We start from the raw sequence: 22,165 nt of genomic DNA, 5'->3' as shown, positions 1-22,165 counted from the left end.
ATATATATTATTGTATCCTCAATGGAGATCGACATATTCAAAATATTTTGGAGTTTTAACTTGAAGAATGAACTTTGTTCGTTCCAATAAATCAAATCAGAATTCAACCTAGAGACATCCACAAATCCTATCCATGATGCGTGGTGCTTTCATTACTCTTAGATCTATATTTTTAGTATTTTAATTTTCCATCCTATGTGATGTCCCCAAAAATAAAAGTATGCTCGTGCATTCTTTGCTCCTAATTCTTGAATCTTCAAATTACAAAAATTCGAATACGTACATGTGAATTCTATTCTATGTTTTTCACTCACCCATACTTTCGATTAGATTATATATTGTCATCATAAGCACAATCTCTCTGATGCATGTTGTTCTCATGTTTTGTCCATCACATTTCATGCCCTATGAAATTAAAAGTAATCTCCCTCACTTTTTGCTACCCATTCATGAACTTTGAATTTGACTCAGAGATTCTAATACATAAATGCTCCGTATGTCCAAATTCTTTTTTTTTCAATCAACTATATTTCACACAAAGATCATATATTATCATAAGAATAATTTATAATCTGCTTGTTTGGTGGAAATATTGGAATGAGAGTGGTTCCATGCTATTTAAAAAATACAAATGGTTACCAATGGTAAGTATCAACCTCACACTGAATTCCAAATTAAATGGGCTCTATAATCTTAAATCAAACCAATAAGCTTTATAATTTTAACTCTAACAAATCGACAGATGGTTACTACTGGTTAAATATCAAACCATCCTGAATTTCAAATTATATAAGATTTGGAGCCTTAGCACCAAACAATCTACATGGTTGGTTTTGGTTTGACAACATTCAGTCAAGAAATATTTTATTGAGCATAAGAACTCCAAATGCCTCTTTTGTCATGAGAATGAAAATGTCAAGTACATATTTTGGCTTAATATATGACAAATCATTAGTAGATTGGTCTTTTTACCTATTTACATACATGGGTAATTTTAGGAGAAATAATTCTTCTATGATGCAACTTGCCAACTAGCCGTCCTACTATAATTTACATATAGCTAGTCTCAGATGCCTCTCGCCCATTCATCAATTAGTGCATTCACTGGTCTGGCCTCCTCATCTGATATATTGGGTCATCCACAGTGAAGTAATATTAACCATTTTTGCAATCAAGTGCTTCACGGATTGAAATTGGATTATTAATATAGACCGTTGTTGGTTCTGTACTTGCTCCCTTATTTCACCCCAGTGGTCATCATTTTCCGTCCTTCATTGGGATCTTTCTTTGACTATCTAGGAGGGGCACAGATAGGAGGGTCTGATGATGGTAAAATTCCATATTATTCATACTTAATACTTATCATTATTCCCCTCATTTTGTTATCCCATCTTTTAATTGGTTGTTGTCAGTCACTTGAACTAGTTCCCTGTTGTCCTTGTCCTATGAAAAGAAGAGGTTAGAAATATTGGAGGCTGATGTAGTTGTAAGAAAAGAAGACTAGTTCCCTGTTTTCCTTGTCCTATGAAAAGAAGAGGTTCGAAATATTGTTGGCTGATGTAGTTGTAAAAAAAGAAAAAGCATAAGCCAATACCTAAAACCCTAATAACATCAACGCTACAAAAGAAATCGCTTTTCATACACCACATTTTATTTCTTCACACTAGCTTTCACTCTCTAAAACTATCTTCATACACAATCTTGACAATTAGGCATAATCCTGACATGAATATTACCTTAAAATATATGCCCTCGGTACTAGTTTAGATAGGTTCTAAATAACAATATCGCATAAGGATCAACAGGAGTCTGGAGATTATACAAACAAGCCAGCAAGTATATACAGGTCCCCATATTTTGTATTGTTAAAACTTTAAGTTACTATAGCAAAGTTCTAGAGCTAGGGAATTTTTTTTTCATGGATTCCACAATAGTACTTGCAAAGGGTCATTACAATATGTACACATTGAGAAACTGGATTCAACTCACACTCTTCAGCACAGTCAAGTTTGGTTGACACTGCTCTGAGACAGACGCTGTGATGATTGCCCAAACTTCATTCACACGCCCAATGATTCGGAAAGGGCTGTTGTACTGTGCAATCGAATAGGCATAATCTTCTTGACTATCAAAGGATGAATGAGCCCATGGAGAGTTTCTTAAACTGTTTGCCAGATTTGTTGCTTCTTTTACTATATTATTATCTTTCGCAAAGCCTGAGAATTTGCGAACTGCAATGCAATGACTACCCCAACGATCGGCATGCAATTTAAGTTCCGGAAGCGGAAGTGGTGGTGAATCCTCAAACTCTGAGGGTAAGTACAACCTTACAATATAGCCTGAACTATCAAATGGCCCAGCTCCAGGTACAATGCTTGTTAAAAGTGGTACTGTCATTGGAATACGAGAGGAATTCAAATTGGCCCCCTGAATGTATTGAAACAACCTAGAAATTACATACAACCATAACACATGAACCCTGTTAGTTTGGTTACAAACAGCCAATATTTCAGGTATTGTGAAAACAGAAGGTAAATGAATAGAAATTTTTCAAGCTTCAATATTTATGAGTTTCAAGCGTCATAAAAGATTCAAGTTGTGGTATAATTCAATCACGTGAGGATTACACTGCTTAAAATGAATTTCACCTATAATAATTTTCAGGAATGTCTTTGTGCCCGGACTACAGAGCACTTGGCAACCCTGTAATATATGGCGACTATCCAATATTTTATGTAATCAGCTCCCTGTTGGTTGATGCCAGAGTAGGAAATTAATTTCAGGTGAACCACGTTATTGTCACCACTGAATATCATTATCCTAGGCATGCATTATTATTGTTTGGGATGTGCTTGCTTTTTGTTTTTTTAAATATATATCTAGAAGAAAACCACCAGGCACTTTCCTTCATTCTGAGAACCAGAGTAACCCAGACTCTTTAGGACTCAAGGCTGATAAAACAATATACTCATGAAGAGCTAAACATGTTATTTGTAGGGATTGATCCTGGGCGGGGAGGATAACACTCCTCTTCACTTATGTTGACAGAACTGTAACAACCACTCAAATATAGTTGGCATACATTTCGAGATTTTGGGTTTTTTTGAAACCCTTATATCAGAGATTCTATTTTTTATTTTGCATTAACTTGCTGTACAGTGTCACTGCAGCTTTCTCTTGATACAACTTGCTGTACAGTGTCACTGCAGCTTTCTTTTAATACAGATAATAACCATTTCAGTTAAAGAAGAAAGACACTCCCCAACTGCCCAGGCTAAGCACAATTGACAAGGATGTGCATTTGTTATTCTGTAAGATATCCATATATTCAACCTTAGAAAACATTTTTTTTGTTTGCTAGTGTCTCCATGATTTGGGGGACTAACCTGTTGTTTAAGAAACCATGACGCAGGAGGCATCTAAGTTGTCAATATCACCTGGGGATCACACCCAACCTGGGCCACACCAACCGTTAACATGGCTGGAATTTAGATATCTCCTCCAGCTACCGCGGAGTTCCAAACATGGAATTCCTTACAGAACAAGGGACTTTGAAACCAATCACGCTAACAAGATTTGAGAACCTTAAAGAACATTGATATATAGGTTGGAGACACAATAAATGTGTTCTAAAAATGAATAATTTATACATTTTAACAAAATTTTGAGACATGAGATTGTCTAGTATAGCTTTTCCCACTTCCCTAGCCAAATAAGCTTGAACTATATCTTGAAAAGACATCGGAAAACTTGAACAAAAATGTTTAAATTTATCATGTAAATAATAAAGTTGGAAAGTAAGAAAAGTATAACATGTAGCTTATTCATGTTATTGGAAAAGCTGTATCGAAAGCTTTTGTACAAATCTAGTCATTTGATTATGAAAACAAGCCAGGCATCGACAGAAGGTGTAGTATTGAAACCAATGTGCAGTAGCCTCGTCCTCAGGTCTTGTGCATTCAACCATATTTTCTGATCATGAAATCCAATCAGGATACTTCTTTTTCTGAAACTACAATCTAACTGGTCCGAGAAAGCTTGCTAGCACTTGCTACAGATTAGATCTGTTAAATTGGATCGCAGCCCAACTAAGGTCACTTCCCATAGGCAGACAAAATGATATATCTTTAATAAATTAGCTTTTAACGAATGAAATTACAGTTTCTTTAATAAAAAAAATTAAAAGACCTCATGAAATGCTTTAGAAATTATTAAAAATAAAAACAATTTAGATACCCTGTAGAAAATCCATGAAATTTTGCAACTGCTGATACAAACAATCTGAAACTAATTTTTTTCATAAAGAGACAGAATTTCTCTACTAATTGCAGCAGAATAGAACAGAATTAAATCAGTCACACAGTAGCAAAACACATTTTTCAAGGGAACCCAACTGGGAAAACCCTCTGCTTGATTGAGAATCTTATTGAAGAAAAATGAGAAATAGATCTCTTACAAAAATAATCTTGTTTCAAGAGAAACCAATCTGGTGTCTCCCTGCCTGACTAGGTTTGAAACAATCTGCAAGACCCCTGATCCCTATACCTTCTTGCCTTGTCTGGATGAACTCCAAAATCCTTGCACAAATCCTAGGAAATAAGCCCTTATCTCCTAGCGCAAGCGCTGCTCCTATTTCTTAGGAATTAGCCCCTATTTTCAAGCGCATTCCCAGCTCAATTATTCCTTCAATACTCGCACAAGCTCATAAAGTTGTGCTCAAGAATGATTAAAATTGTGCCTTCGTTCTTGTCAGGACTCAAGAGCACATGAATGTAAACAGTCATAAATGATATAACAATGAATTGCTTTTACTATTAACATAGATGTATATGTATAATACATTCTTGTGACTGTCGGATTCATCTTCCAATGTCTCTTGGACTCCCTTTGGCTGTCCAACTTCCACACCTTAACCCTTAGCGGATTAGGCGTCCAACATTCCCCCCCTTTATCTGAAGGGGTATGTGTGAGTCCAAGAAGAGAGCTGTAATACAAAATGTGCAAATATGCATGGCAGCACTAGGCTGAATGTGCTTTCTGAAATGGTGGTATAAAGGGGTGGTTTAAGGATAACCACCAACACTAGAACGCTTATAGTGCAGTTCCCGAAACTCTTCCAAAACTAGCAAGAAGCTAAAGTCTTTTGCTAGAGGAAGTGTCCCCAATTATTTGAAGAGGGAGAAGCTCAACCTAAAGAGGAGGTCTCAACCCCGCATAGATGGTTTAAAGTTGACCACCAACCAAAGGCATACTCAAGGGCATCTTTGCCTCTGGCTACAACTTTGAATCTGGTATAGTAGTTTGTGGCTCAGGCTCACTTGCACTTTTGTGTCTCTCTGGCTACAACTCTGAATTAGGCAGCGGGTTCAGGTTGTGGCTCAGGCTCGCTTGATGTGGCTTTGAAGCTTGTATATGACCTTGACTTCCCCCCTGTCAGATACAAGGTGAGAAGATGAAGAGATCTGCACTACAAGACTTTTCAATATTCGAGAACAAATCCTGTTGTATGAGCGAAATATCTTCTTGGTTGTTAAAGCCCATTGCCAAGAAGCGATCCATCCAAAATGAATCTTTGTTCTTGCAGGAGGCTTGTTTTTAAAGCATCTGTGTGAAGAATGAGTACACTGACCACAATGCTTGCAAGGATGAAGATCAAAACAGTGATCTTTCATATGGCCAACTCGGTCATAATGTTGGCATATAACATTTTGTTGTTGTTGTTGTGGAAGAGGAGCAGAATCTAGAACAGTTGAAGGTGAACTGCCATGAAGAAACCTAGCACTCAGAAATTTGATGGCCTTGGAGTAGTCCGGAATATGAAAGGACACATCCTTGTCATATCCAAGACCTGTTCTTTGCTTATTGCTAACAACTTTTTCCCAAGGTCTAATGATGGGTTTGGGAAGTGCAGGCTGAATTTCTGCATCTGCATGCAAATTTGCTCCTAAAATGGGCACATGATGGGAGTCAACCTCAATGTTACTGATTTGACCACTTGTTGGTTGTTGATGGGTATCATGATGCTTATGCTGCTGTAATTCATCTCTGTAACTGTGATTCAAGTTGCAAAAACTCTATCTTTTCATGTGCATTTTGCAAACAGGTTCCAATATCCAAGAGAGTTTCCATACTGATTTGGATTGTGTTATCAACAGTAGATTGTATCAGAGTTTTCAAAAGCTCTAATGCTCCATTAAGTCTAGCAAGAGCACAGGTCCCTTTTTTAGACTTGTATTCTGCGAGTTTTCTGCTCCCATTTATAGCCTGTTGCCTGGAGATGTTGAACACATGAGGGTGTTGCTTGGAGGATTTGTGGTGTGGTAAGCGTGGAACAAAGGTGCATTAAAGCTCTCCTGTGTGAATGGTATGTCAATATTTAATGACTGTGTCTGTGTTGTGAATATGCTGGAGTGTTGGAGTGTTAGTATATATAAACAATTATTTATATACGTTGTTCCTACTCTGCTATTACGTTGAATGGTGGTCACTGTTACATGCCCTATTGCCTCCTCCCATACGTTGTCCATATGCTAGTTAATACCACAGTTAATACTTCCCTCACTGCTAGTTAATAAGTCAAGGTCATATACAAGCTTCAAAGCCACATCAAGCGAGCCTGAGCCACAACCTGCACCTGTTGCCTAACTCAGAGTTGTAGCCAGAGAGACACAAAAGTCATTCTGAGTTCTTCATCGTCTACCATGACCATGGAGCAGAGTGGAATCTAGGATAATGCAAAGGATGACAATGACTGCTGGGCTCGGATGAAAAAATAAAATTCGAGGTGCCAAAGGCAATGGTGTTGCAGTCGCTCAACCTAACAGAAGTGTTGTATTTGCATATTTTTAAGTGCGCTTGGGCTGCTTGGCATATCCCACACCATGTAGCAAACGATTTGGAAGGCGGCTTGGTTCGCCCCATTGTTGGCTCTAATACCGTTTTGTTTTCCCTTTAAGCTTGAGACAAACATTGACATTTTGTTGAAGAAAGCAGAATGGACACCAAGAAAATATGATGGGCACGCATTGGTATTGAATGGGAGCGTTAAAAAAATGCGCATATATATACATTGGTAGAAGTCTGGACTGTGTGTTAAATTGGAGGTTCCTATTGGGGTGTGTGTTCACGCACTTAACTCAAATGACAAGAAGACTTCCTTTGGAGTTCAAATCGACATCTTTAGTGGTCTAGTTCTTTGGCATTTTGTAATATCCAGACACATGGTCGAAACTCTTATGTGCAAGAATAAGATGCATTGTGGCCCAAGTCGTTGCCTGAAGTGTTGTAAGCAAGCATGTTGATATACACTGCCCATTCAAGAGAAATATTAGCTTCCGGACACACTCCTTTCGTCTATCACATCTCTGCATAAAGATATTTCTATACAACTTTATTTAACCCTCGATCTCTGCCTTTTCTCAATGCTTTGAAATTCAATAATTCGTGCAACAGTGGATGCTTATGGAAAATGCAAACAATGTGTCTAGTTCTTGATGGCTTAGCTCCTGTATAATTGTCAGAAGGTTGAATCCCTCTCCGTGGCCAGCTCTAGCTCTATTTTTTAAATTGTTGTTGGTTGTATGTCTTTCTGCTGAATTCATTATAGCAGCACCAAAATATTTTTTGTTTAGTTCAACAAAATTGTGGTATAAAATCTTGCATTTTTTTAAACCAAACTTTTGAGACGGTCATTAGTGCCATTTCTATTTTAGAGACATCACCCACTAATATTCAAAGCTTTTCCTATCACACCTCTTTCTTATATTTAGTTTTGAGATTAGTAGTGTCCTTTCTGCTTTCTTCAACAAAAAGTCAATGTTTGTCTCAAGCTTAAAGGACAAACAAAAGAGTATTAGAGCCAACAATGGGGGCACGAACCAAGCCACCTTCCAAATCGTCTGCTACACGGCGTTGGATATGCCAAGCAGCCCAAGCGCACTTAAATATATGCAAATACAACGCTTCCGTTAGGATGAGCGATGCAATTTTATTTTTTCATCTGAGCTCAGCAGTAATTGTCATCCTCTCCATTATCCTAGATTCCGCTTCGCTCCATGGTCATGGTAGACGATGAAGAACTCAGAAGGACTTTTATGTCTTACTGTAATAACCTAGCTTGGACAAATGGAGATAAGCTTCTTGTTTTTTTTGCTGCAGTACTGATTTCAATAGGAGATATATTTCCAGGACTAACTACACAACAGATGACAACATCTCATTGTGTTCCATGGCCTTTCCTTTGGAGAGGCAGAAGAGGAGCCATGATCAAGGCAATTATGAATAATTCCTTCATCAAGAATCATCCAAGGGACTGTGTGCACATGGGTCACAGAACACCAAAGGAATTTGAAGTTCTTGATTTCAAATTAATCCACCAGCACTCGTAAAGATTCGCTCCTACAGTTCTGAACAAAGCCTACTAGTGTCGACGCTAGAAACCGTAGAGAAATTCAACGAGACAGACACTAAGAACTGAATGGAAAGGTTGTTGGTGAGGAGTAGGCACAGAGATGTTACAACAGGGATTGTCAAGTTTTGTTGTCGCTATAGTTTCGATTTACCACGATTATTGCTCACCATACACATTCTTCATGGAATTGAATTGATATCTCTACATACCAGAGTAGCTAATGCAATGACATTAGCAGAATTCCCTCAACGTAAGAATTTAGGTAAGGATCCAATGTATTCAATATATAACTGCCACAACATGGATCTGTATAAGCAATCTTTTACAAAATTGCCACAACGTGGATCCGTTTGCAAGCGATTTGATACCATCAGGTAGGTGTATTGATAGATATGATGATTATGGTGTCGGTCAGAACACAAGTTTGCAGGACAGACAAAAATGTAGAATTGGTTGAGAGAATGTTAAGCAGGGTAATGACAACTCTTACAGGTGAGACTAGCAGAGAAACGACTAACTTCATAAAATTCAATGCAGAGTAACACACAACAAATCAATGCCAATACAGCTTAGCATATAAACCTCAAGCTTCAATCAACGCACAGAGAAACCCAACGTACATACCAGGATTTAGTGGGGGAAGAGAGCCAAATTTAGGTCCTGCGCACTAACCGGTGCAAATTTGGAAGAGTCTGGACAACGCCTAGGTCTGGCAACAAACACATAAAAGAAGGCCACAAGAAAATAGTGGCTCAAATTGGAGTAGGGCAGGAGAACACCTGCTCTAATACCATGTCAGCAGCACATGAATGTAAACAGTCATAAATGATATAACAGTGAATTGCTTTTACTATTAACATAGATGTATATTTATAATACATTCTTGAGACTATTGGATTCATCTCCCAACATCTCTTGGACTCCCTTTGACTGTCCAACTTCCACACCTTAACCCTTAGCGGATTAGGTGTCCAACAGTTCCTCCTTTTAGAACAATTCAAATGTCTAAATCTAGCAAATTATATCTTAGGAAATTGATTGTGATTGATAAGTTAACTGAGTTGAACTAACTCATTCAACTCATCTCATCTCAATTCTAGAACTTGAGATTCAGTCACTAGTCCTTTTCCCAAATTAACTCGCACTAGAAGACAATAAACTCGGCCTTCCACTTTTGCACATCTGTTAATTGCTTCATAACTCGTCTTAACTTTTAGGAATGAATCCTAACTTATAGGAATTTGTCCTAACTTATAGGGAACTCAAGCATGTCAAGGAGAAAATCATTGAGGTCCCTTTGATTAAGGCACAAATCAAAGAACCTTTCTTGCTACTATTTTCAACACTCCCTCTTAGTGAGGAAGGTGCTTCTAGAAGAACCTTGTCCACTTAGATATGTCTCCAACACTACCATGTTCTTTGTTGTTGCAGTTGCTCCCTCTGAACTAGAAGACTTCCCTACGTTCTTCTGCGGAACCTGATCTAAAGACTTGTTCTTTCCCACCATGTTCTACAAGTCCATCACTTTAGTCATAAGTGTCATGTACCCTGTGTACCTATGTGGCTGCTTCCTCTGGCTAGAAGTGATACTGGAAGATTCAACTCTCTTCTGATCTCCCTTAACCAAAACCTCTGCCCACTTGACTCGAACTCTCCCTATACTGAGAGTCATTGATTGAGTTGTTGCTTCCACTCGCCCTGGGCTATGCTCCTCATCATCCCACAAGTCGGCCCAACTGTCGATTAGCTTAGACTCAAACTGAGATACTGGTTGAGGCTCCTCTTGAGAGGTCTATCCTGATGTCACTCAACCACCACTTCTCTACTCTGAGTTCTCCCTGCCTTGTTTCTCAAAGTTGCATCTGTCTCTACCTGCAACTTGTAGAGATTCTTCACCCTCACACCTGTTTGCTTCTTACATCCAAAAGCTAAGTGTTGGAGGTACGCCTTGCCTCTGCTGAAAATGATATAATATCCCTTGTCCTCTAGGGTAGTAGCTACCAAAATAAGATTTTACCTCAATCCTGGAACATAGAGAACATCTCTGAGATGAAGAGGATTACCTAACTCCTATTAAATTTGGCAGCTAGTGAGAAATTCCCTAGCTCACATTATTATGATCAATAAGTATTATGGGTCAGTTGCAATTCAAGGAGGGAAAAATACAATTTCAATTTCAAGCTTAGGACATGCAGTGAAAACCAGATTGTTTTTCAGTGAAACAAAGTTGTACTATAAGAGGTTTGTTGCTCATTTTCTATCAATAAAATCTCAATCAAGCAAAGGTTTTTCCCTGTTAGGTTCCCTAAAAAATTTTGTGTCTTGATTATTGAGTGACTATGTCTATTTGTGTTCCTATTTCACTACAAATAAGTAGAGAAAATAAGAAACTAGCTTTCAGATTGCTCAATTAGAGCAGTTGCAAAGGTTAAAGAAGGACCTTTCTTACTACTATTTTCAACACCCCCTCTTAGCGAGGAAGGTGCTTCTAGAAGAAGCTCGTCCACCTTTTTCTGTGTCTAACACTACCATGTTCTCCGTTGTTGTTGCAGCTACTCTCTCTGAACTAGAAGACTTCCCTGCTTTCTTCTGCAAAACCTGATCAGAAGACTTGTTCTTTCCCACCATGTTCTGTGAGTCCATCACTTCAGTCATAAGTACCATGTACCCTTTTAAGTCTCTTAATACTATAAGTCTCTGACTAAGTGGTTCCTTCCACTCTCCCTGGGCTATGGTCCTCATCATCCTATTGTTCGGCCCAATTGCCAACTAACTTAGGCTCAAACTGAGATAATGGTTGAGGCTCCATCTTGAGAGCTTTATCCTACTCTCACTCAACCACCACTTCTCTACTCTTAGCTCTCCTACCTTACTACTCAAAGTTGCACTTGTCTCTAGCTACAACTTGTAGAGATTCTTCACCGTCACACCTATCTGCTTCTTACATCCATAAGCTAAGTGTTGGAGGTACACCTTACCTCTATTGAAGATGATAACATATCCCTTGTCCTCAAGGGTAGTGGTGAGCACCAATATTACAGCAATAATGTTGCAACTCCTAAGCTGTCTACTTTACTCTTATCAACCCAGTAGTTTGTAACAAACTTGGAAGCATCGGTGCTGTATTCACAAGTACTAGTTCTTACTGCAGATTTTCACTTGGTCAGCCGACGCAAGATCACTAGGAGCTCAAGCCAACTTATATGGATTCTAGAAGAAGCTCTATATGTGATGAAATGAGAGAAAGATAGATGTTATTCTAACTGCAGAAAGGAAAAAGACTGAAATGTAAAGCAAAACTAGTGAATCCTAATTAACCAACTAATTCTACTTTTGCAGAAAGCGCTATGAAAACCATGAAAGGAATGCCATTACCTATTCAAGGAAGTAAACAACATCTAACTATGCTATTTCTAGAAGTAAATAAGTAAAAAACATCTTTTTGGATTTTTATGTATTTCTATGTGAATTTGACATGCATGTAATTTATTGTGTGTGAATGTGGCAGCGAATAGGTGGTGATGAAGGGCGGTTTTGGGACTTGAAAGGGTGTAGGATGGTGTGGATGGGTCCTAGGAGGTCTCAGGTGGCCTTCTGGAGGCTTTTCCCACAGTCAGCCTTCAAAAGGAAGCGTACAAGAAAGTCTACAGGAGGACACAAGAAATCTACAGGAGGAAAAACAGCATTCTATAGGAGGCCTACAAGAGGGGGCCGAGACCAGTTTTGAGAGTGTGAGAGTGGGTGAAAGAGGTGGATGAAGGTTGGAATGAGGTGTTAGGGCGCCTATGGTCTACCATGAACCACCAAGAGAGAGAAAGATGATTAGATTTGCTCAAAGAGAGAAGAAGAAGTTCTATGGAAAATGCAGGAAACTAAGGCAGAATTCAGGTGAGACTTGGACGACCTGTAGGGCATGGATCAGATAGAGGATGGGATGGCTGATAGGCTGGCTTGCTGCTAGAAGAGATCTGCTGCAAAGGAACTAACAATCAACCAATAAGATCAAACAAGCAATGAAAAGAGTGCATCTAGAAAAACAGAGTTTTGCACCAAACTAGTCTATACTATGATCTATGAAAGTAAACGCTGAGGAATGTTGCAAAAAAGGAAAGCATGATGAAGAAAATCTAAAGCAAAACAAAACTAGACTATTAACCTACTACAAAAGCTGCAAACACTAGAAGTCCTATGAATGAAGAAAATCTGTGTTTTTGGGGCAGCAAGAGGGTCTTTGCCTCAAATCATGGTCCCAAAGGGAGGAAGAGAGGCCAAGGCATTGTTGCTAGCCTTTTGAATCTTTTCTTTATCACTGCTTAACCTGCTACAAAAAGCATAAATGGAAGCAAACTACTGAATCATCAAAAGCAACCTATTCTTAACCATAAAAGAAATACATCTAACAACAACCTAATCTACAAACAGAAATAAAACATACAAATACAAATAAAGAGGAGCTTGGCTGCTTGAATTGGGCCCTAACCCAAGAGCTTCAGCCCTCTGAGGTAACTCAGTGCTAACTCAAAAAGGATTCCATCTTTATTTCCAAAACAATAGCAAGATTACATGAAACTGCCACAAAATAATAAGCTCGAAGTTGAGCAGGGTTTACATAAGCAAAAATCCAACAAAAATCCGACCCTAGTGAGGCCCTAGGGCTTTCTACTTATACAAATGAAGCTACCAACAACTTCCTTAAAATAAGGGAGGCTTGGCTCCCAAAACTCGAGATAATCATAAATCATCCTCCACTTGCTCCGCTACCTTCTAGTGCAAGATTTGGCTGCTTATACTCCAAGCTGAATGAAGGGGAATTCGAAGTGAGGAGTAATGAATGAGGGGGATTCCCTCCTATAAGTCCTCTCCTTTGTCCACTTCGAGTTATTGCTGCCATTTGTCCACTGGATCCTTGACTTTGACCTCAAAACTCATCAATAATCTGCATTAAATACATGTTAGACCACATGGCACAATAACTAACTCAACTCACTCTATAAGCATAAATATAATCAGAAAATCATACAATAAACTAAGAGAATGGTTGATTTGACTAAGTTAGGAGGTAAAATGAGCCCATATAATTACTCATTTATGAGGCTCATCAGGTAGCTACCAAAACAAGATTTTGCCTCAATCCTGGAACATAGAGAACATCTGTGAGATGAAGAGGATTACCTGACTCCCTCTGAAAACTAATAGTACCAACTCCTCTAGTTACATACTGACCATCATCTCCTAGCTCAATCTGAAACTGCATGTCCTTCTCCTTCAGGTGGCTGAAATATTTCTTGTTTCCGATCATGTGGAAGGATGCTCCTGGATCAATATACCATATATTGTTACTTGTTGAGCTTGCCATGCAAGCAATCAATGAGAAATATTTCTCGAACTAGGCAAAAAAATGCATGTACCTCCGTTGATGCAACAACATGATCCTCACTGGACTCCTCCTTCTTCCAATTTGGACACTTAGTAACATAGTGCCCAAACTCATGGCAATGGAAGCACTCGATCTTGCCTAGATCCTTCTTCTTTCCCTTTTGACTAGACTTGGCCTCTCCTTGGCCCTTCTTGCCCTACCCCTTACTTGCAAGAGCAAAATTCCCCTCTTCCTTCCCAACCTTCAACCCCTTGCCACTACTGCTCTCAACAAGACTGAGTTTGATCTCCTCCTTTGTGAAATCACTCCATAGTCATTCCCAATCTGGCAGTTTATCTCGTCCAGTAATCCCTTGAACGAAAATAGCCGACTCTTTGGTAAACTCGTTTACAGCAACTCACACCAGTTCATTGTCCTTTGGTTTCTCTCCTACAACTCCTAGCTCATCACGACAATTCTAAACTCTAGTGAGATAGGAAGTTACATTCTCATCCTTTTGCATCGCGGTCACCCTCAGCTTCTCCTTGAGAATCATCTTACGATTCTCAGATGGATCCTAGTATAACTTCACAACGACATCCCACATTTCTTTTGCAGTATCCTTAACAGAAACATGCGGAACTATATGATCCCAAAGTCCATCTAGGACCATCCTCTTGGATTTGGCCATCTCCCTTTGGAACTATTGTAACTGGTTTGGATCTGAAGGTTCTGCAACACCTTTCTCTACATAATCCTTCAGTCCAAATTCATCCAACAAGAATGACATCTAGACTTTCCAAACACCAAAGTTCGAGGCGCCATCAAGTCTATCCTGATCTCTCAACCCTGTTGTGGCCATCTCTCAAATCAGAAATTTGTGTGTTGTTCGATTCTATTTGCTGCTCTGATACTATGTAGAAAATCCATAAAAATTTGCCACTGCTCTAATTGAACAATCTGAAAGCTAGTTTCTTTTCATTAGGACACAGATTTTCTCTACTTATTTGCAACGGAATAAGAACAGAAATAAACACAGTCACTCAATAATCAAGACACAAAAATTTATAGGGAACCCAATTGGGAAAACCCTCTGCTTGATTGAGAATTTTAATGATAGAGAATGAGCAACAGATCTCTTACAATACAACTTTGTTTCACTGGAAACCCATCTGGTTTTCTCTGCTTGTCCTAAGCTTGAAACACCTACACGACCCATGATATACTTCCCTCAATTTATGCACATAGGTTGCCCCCATTTAACTGGGAAATACTTCCTAATTGCTTGTGCAATTCCCAAGGGAAAAATGGCCTCTACCAATCTGTGCACAAGCTCTTCTTGCACACTCTTCCACTCATAGGCTCACACACATTCAAACCTGTGCTCACTATTGCTTTGTCTCACCAAATCGTGCTCACAAAACAATGAATCAATTATGTGCCTTCATCCTCATAAGCAATTCGCATCAGCTAAATCTGGCAAGTTTATTTTGGGAACTCGGACTTGTGATTGCTAAGTTAACTGAATCTAACTGACTCATGTAACTCGTCCTGCCTCAATTAGAAACTGAAGCTCGCACTTGTCATTTTCCAAAAGATAACTCGCACTAGCAGACAAACGAACAGAGACTCCAACTCCTGCACTTAAGTCAAACTGCGTCATAACTCGTCCTAATTTATAAGAACTCTCCCTGACTTTCAGGAATTCGTCCTAAATTTTAGGAACTCGCCCTAACTTTTAGGAACTCGAGCATGCTAAGGAAAACTGCTTCTTGGTCTCTTTGACTAAGGCAAAAATCAAAGAAGGACCTTTCTTGCTACTATTTTCAACATAACCTTAGTAAAATTCATGTCATGTAGAAACCTTAACAGTTTCCCATGTCTACCTCAGGATAGAGAATTTTATTTATTTATTCATTCCCATCCAGCCTGGCCCTTGTTGAGCTATTCTGAACCAATCTATCCCAACGTGCTACACAGCAACTTACCATTGTTCATTAAGTCATGTATAGTTGTCAAAGACTGCCTTGTAACCTTGTCAAAATTTTAATCAACTTATGTAATGTCAAGGAATTCCTTGTAACACTCAAAATTTCAATCAACTTATGTGATTCATTGTTGAGAGAATATCAACTCTCTACAGGTTCAGGATGGTTTTTAATCTCGAAGCAGTGAACATTCATTTTGATATATCTCCTTTGTTTCCACAAACTGCCATCTTAATCTGCGCCTTCATTTCTGTATACAAAGTTCAAACCTCATTACAAAATGACAGCACACAGAATTCAATGACAATGCGCAGAACTCAAGCACAATACACAAAATTCTAAGAGACAGTGCACAGAATCTGAGGATAGCACACATAAATCAAAGAGATAGCACAAAAAAACAGAGTAGTTTACCGAGGCCACATTTTTGCCCAGAAAATAGTGGAAATTCTGGCACGACTTTGACAAAACCCAGCAGAAATTTCGGGAAATCTGGGTTGCAGCTATCAAGCCTCAGGACTTTGGGTGCCCCAGGAGTTTTTGATGGTGCTGGATCCATTTTCACCATCATAAGAACAATTCGAACACCGCTATGGTTGGATTTTTTGAAAAAAAATGTCGGAATCCAGTGAAAAATAGCCTTCCGGGCAAAATTGTGGCCTTGGTAGACAAAGCCCAAAAAAACCAAGCACAATACACAGAATTTGAGGACTGAGTCATACTGACATGTGGGCATGAATCTCAAAGCAGGCAGTGCATAAAATGGGCATGACTTTCTAGGTTGATGCTAGCAAAATCCCGTGTAATTATTTGTTGATGTCTACAGCAGTAGCGCACTAACATGTGCAGAAATAGACATGTTCAACATGGGCAGTAAATCGATTTTTTTGCTCACGACTTTTCAGAATCTTGAACTAAATTTTTCCTAGACAAAAAAATGAAAATTTGTTTTCTGTTCAGAAGACGGTGGTGTTAGATTGATGCCAGAGCAGTGTCGAGGTGTCTGGTGATACTATCAAGTATAAGCACACAATAATTTTTGGAGGTATTTTTGAGATTTTTTGAGGTTAGCTTGATTATTCCATTGGTACTTGGTGTTTTTCCATTGAAAGGACAGCGAGTCTTTCGAACCTACTGTTGGATTCAATTTAGAAGTTCAACAGTCACAACTTTAAAGTCTAAAAGGAACGTATGATTGACATCTTCCAAGTTCCAATACAGGAGATTGTGAGAGGCGGTCACTTACAAGGACCAGAGAGATCCTAATGATGAAGATCAGTGGAGAAAATTTGATTCCAATAACAAAGAACTAAGAAGCAGTGATATTGATAAAGTTGTTTATGGCTGGTGATATGTTCCTATAAGTGCATCAATATGCAGAGGATGCCTTTAAAGTTTGGTTGAGATTGTGGGAACCACATGACACTCGAGATAAAAGTAGGGATTTTAACTTAAAATTTTGTTGCTTTTGATGAAGATGGAGGATAATTCAATTTCAAAAAACTTGCTGAAATCGAAAGATGTATGGGATCAACTGCTTGCAATAGGAATAGTAGATGAGGAAGATCCATGTTGCAAAAATATCTTCAGTTTTCCTGATTTATCCAAGTTGTTGTTTTTCAGGTCCAAGTCTATGCTTTGCTGATATTTTCCAATATTTGAAATACGTTTCGTTCTGGATCCTCGATGTTATATTCCCGACCCATATTTGCAACATTGTTTAGAGCAGTCTGCTTGCCACCCTTTTTTGACAAATTTGTTGAAACCTTGATTCTCACTTTGGAATCTATTGACATGACATTTGTGAAATTTGCAAAAGAACAATAACAAAAACAATTTAGAACCAATAGTGGAGCACTAGGCAATGCCTTTGCAGCAAAGATTAAGGGAAAAGGGAAGTAGAAGCAAGAGGGAAAATAAAAGCAACAACCACAAACCTTCCGGTTCAGGGAAATCAGCAAAAGAGTGAAGTGCTATTATTGTGGAAAATTTGGTCATATAAAAAAAACTATGTAGGAAAAGGTTGCGGGATGAGCGAGACAGCCAATGCATAGTGGGCAAAGAAGCAAGCTGATGTTGCAAAACATAAAGAAGAAGAGTTTTATGCTTTTATGGCATCTCAAGTGGGAATTAAATCAAAGGATTGGTACTTTAATTCCAGCACTTCGAAGCATATAACTGCCAAAACTGACTGGTTTGTTGAGTATGTGGAAGACAAAACCAAGTAGGAAAAATATTGACTGGTTTGTTGAGTTTGTGGAAGACAAAACCAAGTAGGAAATGGTGATTTTGCAATGGGAGGGAGTACTTTCTAGAAGGGTGTGGCAACGTCTATATTAAGTTGAGACTTAGGATCCTCATGTTTAAGAATGTGGATTGCATTCCTAGTTGAAGTAACTCTGCTTTCAGTTACTGAAAATATAAAGCATAATCAATTTGTAGATGTGATATTTCTAGAGAAAGATGCTTCCTAATTGATAATAGAAGTTCTAAGAATATTGCATCACATATAAAATAAAAAGAGTTGTACAGGCTTGTGGTTGATGAAGTAGCAGAATCGCATGCCTTGATGACTAGTGGCAGGAATAGAAACAACAACAATTTATGGCATCAAAAATACAGGCAATTGAATTTTTAGTATCTTTCCTTACTGATGAAAGGTATAATACTATATTGATAGTTGAAATACCAGATCTCTGTGAGAAGAAGGGAGAGGCTGGCAACGCATGTATAGCAAGCAAATGGTATCTATTTAAATTTTGATTAAGGAAAGGTTTGAAGAGCCAAATGTATTTTAAAACTTGTCCACGGTGTTATCTACAGTCCTCTGAGGAACGTATTAGTGGCCAGTGCAAGGCATTTTACGTTTCTTGTAAATGCAATATGCAGAAGATTGTGCTTTATTTTATTTATTTATTTTTTATTTTTATTTTTTTGGTATCCCAGAGAAACCCAGCAGCCCACCTGACACATATCTACTAGTAAACCTTTGGAGATCTACAGCCTGTCCTCTCCGTAAACCGGGTCACAACCGGGGGGATTTGAACCTTGGGTCTCTCAGTTTTCACAGATTTTACCTTACTTTGATCACCAATTGAGCTGCCCCCTGGGAAAGATCGTGCTTTATTTTATTAAAGAGAAATATTATATTTTTTATGAGTTCAAAGTCTTAAATGTAGGTGTCGAGAAGGAATTTGTTTTAAGGCCCTTTGCACTGAGAATGGAGGTAAATTCAGCTCTAATAAGTCCGTTGACTTTTGCAAGCGAAAAGGCATTCAGAGACAGTTTTTGCTTCATATATTTCCCAGTAGAAAGTTGTGGAAAGAAGTCAAAGGATCTTAGCTCGAGTGATTTGGTGAACAATCTGTTTCCCCAGCTGCGTGGGTGATTTGGCGAACAATCTGTTTCCCAGCTGCATGGGTTCAAGTCTCTGAAGACGTGTTGTAAGTTGTAACTGGCCAGTTCATGGCATTTACGAAATAGTTGTATCTGGTGTAGTAGTGGCAGCCAATCTTTCGAAGTTACGAATTCTGATTTATTTATTTAACTTCTGATTTAAATTTGTCTCTCTAAGATCTAAGATCTATTTCATTTGTGCTTTTATGTCAAATACCTATGTTAAACTCTGTTTTTTAACATGAATAATTATCACAACAATAGTGAAGGAATGAAGATGATCACATCATATGTGTGTGTGTCAGATTGTCATATGAATATATGTTTCAAATTTAAGATATATTTCAAATTCCTTATGAAAAATGAATATTACATTAAAATTTTAGCTGTACTAGATGTTTTCATTTTTTTTCTGTACCAAATCATATTAGCATCAATATCCGTACTCAAAAACTTACTATTATGCTGTGAACCTGTACAAGAATGGGTATCGAATAAGCCCTGGCCATGCATAGTTTTACCTATGGTTCATTAACCCATTGATCAAATTATCGGTTGATGTGAATGCCCAGTTGACCCCCACAGCCTATCATTGTTGCGATCGTTGGTTTTAATTAATGGGCAATGGGTAGAACGAAAGGCTGGGCTTTAATATTTTAATAAATAGATGTTTAAATTCCCCAAAGGCACATGTATGAGTGGGCAGACGTACAATCGGTTTAAGTGCTGTGATTGCACATTTAAGCCACATAGCGCGTCGCTTATCGTTAACACAACAGAGTTTGAATAATTCTTTGCTTATTGTTAAAACAACAGAGTTTGATTCATTCTTTACACTGTTTGACCTTTCGATGTTAATAGAGTTGTAGCTTGCAGTATGTATTTGGCATTGTAGCACAGTATATTGTTCCTTTTGGGCACAGAATTGTCAAGACAGAGTAGGCATCACAGCCTTGGAGTTGTTCCCCATAACTGGGAAATTGGCATTGGCACCATAATCAAAGCAGCCAAGCATTGAACCAAGTCTGGAAACAGAATTTATTCATGCCCGCTGGAGGGTAGCCTGAAGAGAAGCATGGTCTCAGCATAACTCTGAATTACATGAACAGTTGATTGTTTTAATTGCAGAATACCAAGTTTATTTTTGCACAAGGATCTGTGTTCATGAGACGCGTGGGCAAGTCATTTGTTTATAGAACAATCTTGGGGCTACAGGGGTTTAGATTTATGGAACAATCTCGGGGCTACAGGGGTTTAGGTTTGGCCATGAGATGCGAACCCTGATTTTGTAGTCATGGCCCTGGCATCTAAAACATGAATTTGGCATATTAATGTATCTAAAAGATTGCCTGAACATCTTATTGCCGACTCTAATCAAGACATATCCCTCAAGGTCTTGGGACATTCCGTCTTACGGAAAATCTGTTTGAGGGCAATGATTGAAAGTTAGAACACTCACTCTTAGGCTTATGAAAAATAAAGCCACAAAGTGGCTAGGAAATATGCTCAAGAAATGGCAGAAGATGCATGGGTTGGCTTGGGAATTTCATCCACACTGGACAGCAAAGTTCAACACTCTGTTCAGAAGAGAAGCCCTAAAACCAGCGACAAAAGAAAACTAAAGGTATTCCTACCAATACATGGACTGCAACAACATTTCATTACATGTAACTTTATTAGGAAAATGAAACCAGCAAAAGACTTTGGTCAAGCTCCGAGTGCTCTGGCAATTGTAAGTCCCAACCGTGAGGTTCCCACACCTTTCTTCATCCAATCCTTGATCCCGTCCTCTAGAAAAATGTGACCTACGAAGTAGCCGAGCAGTGTGTTGTGCATATCCATAATAAATAAACTTATGTTCAGAAACTGAAATATCCACTGGGATACACCTTCGGAACAAACTTCAGGGTTGTTTTGGTGTTACCATACTGAGGGTTTTCTCCGTACTCAGTGGAGACAACAGGACCAACATGCAACAGAAAAAAATTAACATTTGAGGCGATAATTTCAGGCACTCATGAGCTATTATGGCCTCTCAGAAGCCCCATTGGGCAAGAAATCTAGGCCAGTCAAGGCAACCTAATAGAAAGGGAAGCTAGTAAATGTAAACAAAGAACTATAACATCAAGGAAACCCATACGACCTTAAGTAGCTCTCAAAACCTCGAATCTTATCTTTCCTATTCTACTTTGAGAGATAGACCCTGTTGCCGCATAAAGTGTCTAAGCACCGCGACAATGCACACTTTATGCGACAACAGGCCCACTTCAAATGAATAAAGAAATCCACCAAAACCCAACAACCAAATTCCAGATACTCCAATATCCAACAAATTGACTCCAAAATGAATATGAAAACCGCATCAGAGCTTGAGATATTTTACCAGAGGAACAGCTTCAGCAGAAACTGAAATAGCCATTAAACTAATATTCCTAAAAGTATCTGAATTGTTTGTAGAGAAAGGAGACAAAAGTGTGGGTAGAGGTACCTGTGGAAGCCTTGGCGTGTTGCCTTTTCGAAGGAAACCTCCTGTGGCGATGCAGATGACATCCAAGTTATTTCCCTGTAAAATCTGATCTCAAAATCAGACTCTGTGTGCACAACCGTATACTGGGGCTCCTCCAATTCAAAAGCATTTAAGCCTCGGGCTGCAACACACCAAAAGAAGAACAGATGCCAAAAACCCATCTTCGTTTTCTGCACTTTGGATTGCCTCTCCTCTCACACAAAATTAAGCCTGATACAGCTGGCAATTTAAAACAGAAATCGGGTAGGATGTTGTTTTTGAAAGTCAATCTCTACCATTCAATTCAAATGCATTACTTGTGTAAATTATTTTGTGAACGAAATTCAAGGAGATGGATTCACAAAGCGTGAAGCAGGTCACTCACGTTATTATGCGTCAGACATCGCATTACATGGAACTAAAAATTTCCCAAGAGGTGGAGTGGGAGTGTGGAAATTAAAAAGGCAATAATGGAAGAAATATATTACAATTAGAAATTGAGTTTTTAT

At 38.6% G+C, this 22,165-nt stretch overlaps 1 protein-coding gene across 2 annotated transcripts; it reads right to left on the bottom strand.

Moving 5' to 3' along the window:
* Positions 1–1,768: 1,768 nt before the first annotated feature.
* Positions 1,769–22,086, bottom strand: LOC149226717 (uncharacterized). Of its 2 annotated transcripts, XM_089377572.1 has the most exons (3): positions 22,042–22,086; positions 21,639–21,896; positions 1,769–2,446 (listed from the first exon to the last, which is right to left on the bottom strand). In XM_089377572.1, the coding sequence occupies exons 2-3, from the start codon at positions 21,836–21,838 to the stop codon at positions 1,981–1,983; spliced, it is 666 nt and encodes a 221-aa protein (XP_089233698.1). In that variant the 5' UTR covers positions 21,839–21,896; positions 22,042–22,086; the 3' UTR covers positions 1,769–1,980. The 2 variants fall into 2 exon arrangements, with proteins under 2 accessions (XP_089233698.1, XP_089233697.1); XM_089377571.1 differs by lacking the exon at positions 22,042–22,086 and having other exon boundaries at positions 21,639–22,023.
* Between the last annotated feature and the right edge of the window lie 79 nt (positions 22,087–22,165).

This window comes from Pinus tabuliformis, chromosome J (assembly GCF_031772625.1).
Source record: "Pinus tabuliformis cultivar Carrire ecotype Pingquan chromosome J, CPIR1, whole genome shotgun sequence".
In the NCBI taxonomy this organism is placed as follows: domain Eukaryota; kingdom Viridiplantae; phylum Streptophyta; class Pinopsida; order Pinales; family Pinaceae; genus Pinus; species Pinus tabuliformis.
Note: the sequence above shows the minus strand (reverse complement) of the source record. Positions and strands in the feature narration are given on the sequence as shown.